The sequence below is a fragment of the Armigeres subalbatus genome, unplaced genomic scaffold, assembly GCF_024139115.2.
Source record: "Armigeres subalbatus isolate Guangzhou_Male unplaced genomic scaffold, GZ_Asu_2 Contig1116, whole genome shotgun sequence".
NCBI classification, from domain to species: domain Eukaryota; kingdom Metazoa; phylum Arthropoda; class Insecta; order Diptera; family Culicidae; genus Armigeres; species Armigeres subalbatus.
Genome location: NW_026941865.1, coordinates 26,123 through 33,750, shown reverse-complemented (window position 1 = coordinate 33,750; position 7,628 = coordinate 26,123). Strand labels below are relative to the sequence as shown.

Here is a 7,628-nt window from a genome sequence, read left to right as displayed (position 1 = left end):
AGAGTAGAGTCAAAAAAAATTTCTCCGATTTTGCTCAAAATGTGTATGGGACCGAAATCCGTACAGCACCGAAATCCGTCCACCTCATGAGATATCAATAAATTCAAGGAGGTTAAAGGTAATTAATGAAGGAATAATTAATCTTATCCTGTTCGGATACTTGACAGTAAGCTTTTAAGGCATAGAATTGGAAAGAAGGCTTTGAAATTAAAACAACAAGAATCAAAAACAAATCTCCACCCACCAAACGCGGAGTTTGTGCCGCCATTTTGTTTTCGGGTAGAGCATAATTGCACCAAAAGTAACTGTGTTTTAATTGCTAATTGCAAATCATTACATAAGACAAGCGGAATACAAATCGAAGGAATCGTTTCTCAAGGTGCGCATCGAACTATTTACAATGGTAGTTTAGTCAATCAGACTGTTTCAATTTAAATATTTAGTTAAGAAATAGCTGTACGGATTTTGATCCTTTGATTGTTGGAGACGCATGACCGTCCACGGTGGACGGATTTCGAGTCAGGAGTAGTCGATTTAATTCATTATTTTATCATGTTTTTCGTAGTTTTTTATGAGTAAATGTGAAACACTTCAAAAATAGAAGCCTGCATGCGCCTGTGTCAATGACAAACGTTTTATTTACATTCGATTCCTATTTTCTAATGACTTTTTTATATACTAAGGTGCTTAAGTGTACGGATTTCGATGCCCCACGGTATCTATCTGTCGGATCTCTCCATTATTGTGGAATTATTCAGTCGCCTTGGCTCAAACTTTTGAGCACACTTTCTCAATACGAACTGCACTTTAACACAACTGTCTCAAAACTGAGCCGGATTTTCTAGAGCTCGCTTTGTTTCCGCTTCTTTTTCTGCAAAACTGTACTAGAACTTTTTGTAGTACTAGTGCGGTTTTATTATTATTATTATCTGTTCCCAGAAAACTAAGAGTATTATGTTCTGTCTCCTGTGCCTTTTTTATTTCACAAACTATAGTACTAGAAGCCGGAAATTATTTCGCATCATGTTGATTCCTGATGCACACATATTTGAAATGAGTACGTTTTTTGTATATAGTTCATTAACGACGAACAATATCTTTTCCGTTATATTTAAATATATTTTTTTTACTACCTATATTTTCTACATCCTTCTCTTCCTCTACTCTTTAATAAAATATTTACAGTTTGTTAATTGAAAACAAACGACATTCTCAGTAACTGTATGCTTTTTTTAGTTTGCATAATCATCACCACGTTTATCTCATATACGAACTATTCTTTTCTTAGCAAAATATCAATTAGAATCTTCGAAGCAAAATATTATCTCTACATCCGTATTAGCCCCATTTATGTATTAAGTTAAAATTGTAGGAAATTCGTAATAGTTATCGTAATATGAGCTCATGTAAATAGATGTCTATCCTCGTGTCTATCAGCAAGTAGAACGACGATAAATAAACACATTTTGAATTATCTATTTTATGGTATGCTACACGTATATTTAAAAAAAGTATTTATTATATTACAGTGGTATGGGCTAACTTCACACGCGTGTTCTGACAGTATAATGCTTTTGCAGAATCCATCTTCGTGACGATTGACGAAACCTCACACACAACATGTAAATACTGACCTTCCTGCGAGTGTACGAACGCTTTCCCTTTACACTCAATATATTTATTTTCCACCGTACGAGCTGCAGGCGCGGCAAAATCAAATACGGGATTTCATTATAAATCACAAACCATGTACCATGTCATTGCATGCATTCCTAGAAAAGATATTTTAGTTATTCGAATGTTCGATGCTAGCCTAATACAACCAAATTGTAAATATGATTCTCATGAACCATTGCATCATGACGTCATATTTGCTCGTGCAATTGTCTATGAGGTTCATATAGCTTAACGCAAATGCAATAAAATTTAATCATTGCTCTCATACTAATCATACTTCTAGGATTTGATTGACCAGAGGAATGTGACGTCACGCTGCACTTATGCATGTTCGTTTATTGTATAAACATTGTCTTATTTTGTATGCACCTAGTTAATGTGGTCCTCTAATACTCTCTTATCCAGTATTGTGTTATCACCTGAGGTGATATTACTCCGTTAATCAACCTTGGTTTTTTTTCTGTCAGAAGTTTTCGTTCCGTACAATTTGTTAATTCGTTTTTTTTTGCTTGATCTACGAGTAATTTTTCTAAAACTTTTAATGCCTTTTTTTTAATCTTGTGTATACTAAAAAATGATCCATTGTTCAATGATGTCGACCGTTGGTGTCCGGGTTGTATGGAAGTAAGTATCCATTCAAAAAGAGGTACTGTATTTGCACGTTAATTTCCTGCATGTTTTGCAGATCTAAAATGCCTTGGAAGGTCGCTAATTATGCTCGAAGGCGTTGGAATGTACTAGAAAGACCCTAAACAACGATGTCCTAATGGGATTATAGCAAAGTACTGTTGGCCCTATCTGTCGTATCCCAACTCCGAATACTACACTATCCTCCACGAGTGTGACCACTCTTAAAAAAAAGCGATGGAAGTCCCCTGTCTATATAATAAGGATGTTTCCGACTCGGGAAAATACAATTGCCTGGCATGCAGTCCAACTAAACATGGATGTTATCAATGGTAAAGAAAATACATTAACGTGAGTACCATCTTTATTGTAGTAGATGTTGCAAAGAACGTACAACAAATTTATTATATTTCATAACATTTTTAAAAATTACCAAATTTATTGAAAAATGTTATACAAACACATATCTTGAAATCTGTACGGTTTGCGGGTGTTTCGAATAGGTCGTCCTGTTTTCTCATCCGGTTTTCCTCCATCGTCGAGATAATGGTCTTCCGCACTGTATTCTGGTTCACTTTCATCCTTGTCGATATCAAGACTACTGTATTGAGGTGCTCGCTTAAGGTCATTCACGCTTCGTGTGTATTGAACACCTCGATCACTTCTGACTACCACCTTAGCACCGTCTCGTGATAGGACTGTAAATCGCTCTTTAGAGAATGAAGGATCCGTTTTTGCCTTTTTTGATACCGCTATCAGCACGATGTCTCCTACGGAAATATCCGATGATTTTGCTCCCCGTCGAGCATCGGCGTACTTTTTGCTCTGCAGTTTCGTCGTTGCGTCCAAATCACGTACATTGTTCCGATCAATTGTATCCTCTAGCTTACAGTCCCAGAGCGATGGAAATGTACCTCTATGCTTCCATCCTACTAATAGCTCAAACGGTGTTATGCCGAGCCTGGCATGTGGTTTGAGCGTATTATGTACGTGGACATATTCCTGTAATGCTGATTTCCAATGTTTTCCTTCAACTTTTGCGGCTGTCAATGCTTTTATAACTCCTTGATTCTGCCTTTCGACGGCTCCATTCGTCTGTGGGCACAGGGGTATAGACTTTCTTACCTTTACACCTTTTGCCTCCCAAAACTTAACAAATTCGGTGCTTTGGAAGGGGGGGCCGTTATCACTTTGTATGATAAGCGGTAGACCCCATGTGAAGAAAATCTTTTGTAGTGCTTCATTAGTGCTTTTCGCGTCCGTAGATCTCATTTCAACGACTGTAAGAAATCGAGAGTACGTATCTACCAAAACCATGAATTCTCCGAAACCGCATCCATGAATCGCTAAGAAGTCAACCTGTAGGATTTCCCAGGGACCCTCTGGCAGTATCCTACTTGTCAGTGGAAGTGGTGCGTTCCTTTTGGAAATCACAGCGCAAGCGTTACAGTTCTTCACAAATTTCTCAACGTCGTTGTTGATTCCAGGCCACCAGAAGAATTCTCTGAGTATTCTTTTCATTGCAGGGCATCCGATATGTCCCTTATGTGCTTCTTCTATGGCTTTCGTTCGAAGATTTAAAGGAAGAATAACTTTGTCCTCTTTAAACAACATAGGATCCAACATTCGCAACTCTTTTGATTGTGCTTCGTATGCTATTAGGCGTCTTGGCCAATTGCCAGACTTTATGGCTGCACGCACCTCAAGTAGATCAAAATCATTTTCCGACTCCTTTTCAATGTCCTGCCATGTTATATTCATAGAACCAGCTTCCAAAGCATATAACAAGTTCTTTTCATCCTCTTCGTCGAAAGGTTCATCGATTTGTGTTCTTTCGATTAAACGAGATAGAGAGTCTGCTATATTTAGGTTTCCAGGTATTCGTTTGACTTCGAAATCATAAGCCTGAAGTCTTAAGGCCCATGACTCCGCTCGCGATACGGCTCGTTTGCTAGACTTATAGCCTTTACCGAAAATAAATTCATCTTTCGATTCCCCATACCATTGCAAGCGCCTCTCGTTGTGTTTGCGGATACTTCATTTCTGCTGCAGTCAATGCCTTGGATGCACAGGAAATTACTCTTGGAACTCTTCCACTGTTGAACTGCGTCAGTACGGCCCCTAGCCCGGTAGGAGAAGCATCAACGTAGAGCTCTGCGTCGTCGTCAATATTGAAATATCCCAGCTTTGATATTGTTTTCAACGCTTCCTCTTTCAAGAATTCAAATTCTGCCTCTTCGCTTTCACTCCAGTAAAAGCAATCTGATTTCGCTAATTCTCTCAACTTCATAGTTTTGTCTGCTCTGTAGGGGATAAAGCGTTCCGTGAAGTTCATTAGTCCCAAAAAACTCTTCACTTCTTGCTGTGTTTCTGGTTTACGAAAACTCCGAATGGCTTTTAGCTTTTCGTCTTCAACTCTGAGACCGTCATGTCCTAATTTGAAACCAATAAATTTTACTGATTGCTGCTTGAATACACACTTCTCTCTGTTTATGCGTACGTTGTGTTCTTTCAGCTTCCTCAATACGTTCTCCAAATTCTTGTCATGTTCTTGTTCAGTTTTTCCGGATACCAGTACGTCGTCGAGATAGTTTCGCACACCTGCACATTCTGCCAGTACTACTGTCTGCATTACCTCCTGAAATATATCCGGAGCGTTGGTTAAGCCAAATGGGAGTCTTTGGAATCGATACATAGCATCTCCCGCAAAAAAATTGGTCAAGTGACGTGAACTTTCGTCCAAAACCACGTGGAAGAAAGCACTGGTCAGGTCTATCGTAGAAAACCACTTACAATCCGGTAAATCAGTGAGAATAGATTCCAATGTCGGCATCTTGAATGGAGTCCGAATGATCGCTTTGTTTGGACCTCTGAGGTCCACCACTAATCTTATGTCATTTTTACCCTTGGGCACCACCAAAAGTGAAGAACAGTAAGATTTGTCCATTGAATCAGTGACTCGTTCAATTATTCCGGAAGTTAATAAATCGCCGATGCGCCGCTCGGTCTCCGCTTTGAAAGCCGGAGGAATGTTTGTAAAGATTCTTCTTGATGGCGGGATAGATTCATTGTATCTGAGAATTACTGGTGGAACGTTGAATCTTGGGAACTCATCCGATACATTCAAAGAATAAATTTCTCCAGCAAATTTGCCCAGGTGTTCTGCCTGAATCGGAACGCTCAGACCCAACTGTAGGACACTGTACCTAATAGCAGTGTCCCTTCCCAATAATGCTCGTGCTTGGTCAATCACATAAAATTTCTCTCGGTAACGAGGTCGATCGTCACTTATGGTCAGTTCTGCCACGAATGTGGCGATAACTTCTATTTGATCTGAGGATGCATATGCTTTCAATGGCTTGTCTGTGCCGCGTTGAACACAAAGTAGCTGTGATGATTCTCCTCTCATCAATTCTTCGAATGTATCACCTCCAATTGTATTCACGTCTGCACCTGAGTCTATTAGGAAGGGAATTTCTATCCCTGCTATCTTTCCAATAATTACTTCAGTTCCATTAAACTCAACCACTTTTTTTACACTGGATATGCATTCGTATGATTCCTAGAATTTACGGATAACAGTAATTACAACATTTAAACAATGCTATCTGACAAACCGTGATCGTGTTGCCGATTATGTTCCCATCATTTTCGCATGCAGTGAATTCTCTTTTAACCTTGGAATAGTTATCGTCTCTAAAAGTAGTCATTTTCGGTTGATATATTTTTTTCTGGAATCGAAATTTATATCATGAGCAACTATCTTCCAACTATCATAATTCGTTAATATTAATTCTTTTTTTTTTTGTAATAGTTTATTTCTCACAGTTTCAAATGTCTCTTTTTACATAAAATAAAAAAAATAAAAGAAAAACAAAAATGTAACCTCATAGCTTAGTCAGGGGCTACAAACTATTAGAGTTCTGCACTTCCAATATGCACCAATAAATCAAAATATCTCAAATAAATGATAATTAAAACTTATCCAATGGTGGAGAACTTACGATTGGATTTTCAGCTTCTTCCTCATCATTCTTGACGATGGCAACTTTCTTAGATGAAGAGGTGACGCTTCCGTCATCGTCGCTAATAAGACGTTTCATCGGACCCGTAGCAGATGTTCGACGGCAAGCCCGTGCTACATGTCCCATCCGTTGGCAATTGTGGCAATTCTGCTGAATACTCCAACATGTTGAAGCATCGTGTCGATTGCTCAAGCATCTCCAACATCGGTATTGCTGAGATGCTGCGCTTCTGTCATATCCACGACGGCCAAATCCTCTACCTGTAGCACTTCTCCAATTACCGTCAGGTCGTCGATAATTACGTGGGTATCGCTGATTACCGAATCGATTATCTTCGTTCTTGGCTTTGTTCACAGCAACTGCTGCCACTTGAATCGGTTTAGGTATTTGATGGTTCTTAGCATACATCTCTTCGTTTGATTCATCCATTTCCACGGCTCGAACTTCTTCGAGCAATTCTCCGAGATGTCCCCCTTTACGTAGAATCCTTCTTGCCAGTTCTCGTACCTTTCGATTAGTAGCATGTGACTGAACTGCGTCCGCTACCTGTTCTACCAAGATAACATCCTCGTAGTCGCATAACTTTGCAACTGATATGACTCTCTTTACATATTTGGAATCTGATTCCCCAGCCTTTTGTGCAAGTGATCGTAGTTTTTGTCTCTGCATGAACAGGTAATCGGAACGTTCATTGCAGAACGCACCAACGCAACCTGATCAAACTTTTTTTTCTTTTTTTTTTTTTTTATCTACGATTAGAACATGATTTTTAACAACATTCGCCATTTGTTTTTTTTTGTTTGTGCAAAGGCATATGTAAGTGCTTGACGACGATAAACGCCATTTTGTTTTCACTAAAAGTGTGATTGTGTGATTTCATACCCGCCATTTTCACAGATTTTAAATGCAATAATTTATCCTGTGTGACAAAATACCATTTCAAATTTTGAATCCAAAATGTTGGTAATGGTTAAATTACTTATTTTTTTCAAACGATTCTTTTTTTAGACGCTATTAATCAAAGTGTTACGGTTGGTTTTATTAATAAATAAGACGATAATCGCCATTTTGTTTTCACTTGGGGTGTGATCGTGTGGTTTCAAACGCGTCATTTTTCTCAGATTTTTTAGGATGAAACAGTCTATCTTGTGGCCGAGAGCATTGATATATTTTAATACTTACTTTCCAGTGGGAGCGCTTTTGGTTTCCCCGACCGAACCATTGTCGGATCTCTCCATTATTGTGGAATTATTCAGTCGCCTTGGCTCAAACTTTTGAGCACACTTTCTCAATACGAAC

The 7,628-nt window shown here is 38.7% G+C and overlaps 2 protein-coding genes across 2 annotated transcripts; both read right to left on the bottom strand.

Moving 5' to 3' along the window:
• Positions 1-2,785: 2,785 nt before the first annotated feature.
• On the bottom strand, positions 2,786-3,576 carry LOC134202253 (uncharacterized protein K02A2.6-like; the record flags this gene model as incomplete). The annotated part of the gene is made up of 1 exon (XM_062677296.1): positions 2,786-3,576. A coding segment is annotated over exon 1 (791 nt), but the record flags the coding sequence as incomplete, so codon positions are not given.
• Positions 3,577-4,285: 709 nt separating this feature from the next.
• LOC134202254 (uncharacterized) lies at positions 4,286-7,005 on the bottom strand. Its single transcript, XM_062677297.1, has 3 exons — positions 6,309-7,005; positions 5,922-6,035; positions 4,286-5,866 (listed from the first exon to the last, which is right to left on the bottom strand). The coding sequence occupies exons 1-3, from the start codon at positions 6,996-6,998 to the stop codon at positions 4,286-4,288; spliced, it is 2,385 nt and encodes a 794-aa protein (XP_062533281.1). The 5' UTR covers positions 6,999-7,005.
• Between the last annotated feature and the right edge of the window lie 623 nt (positions 7,006-7,628).

Bases quoted from the DNA above. Each gene is read 5' to 3' on its own strand.
- LOC134202254 (XM_062677297.1), bottom strand. From the start codon at position 6,998: ATGCAGAGACAAAAACTACGATCACTTGCACAAAAGGCTGGGGAATCA. The intron at 6,036-6,308 runs GTAAGTTCTCCA...TTTCGATTCCAG, and splicing joins AAGAAGCTGAAAATCCAATC to AAAAAAATATATCAACCGAA. The intron at 5,867-5,921 runs GTTTGTCAGATA...CGTAAATTCTAG, and splicing joins TAATCGGCAACACGATCACG to GAATCATACGAATGCATATC.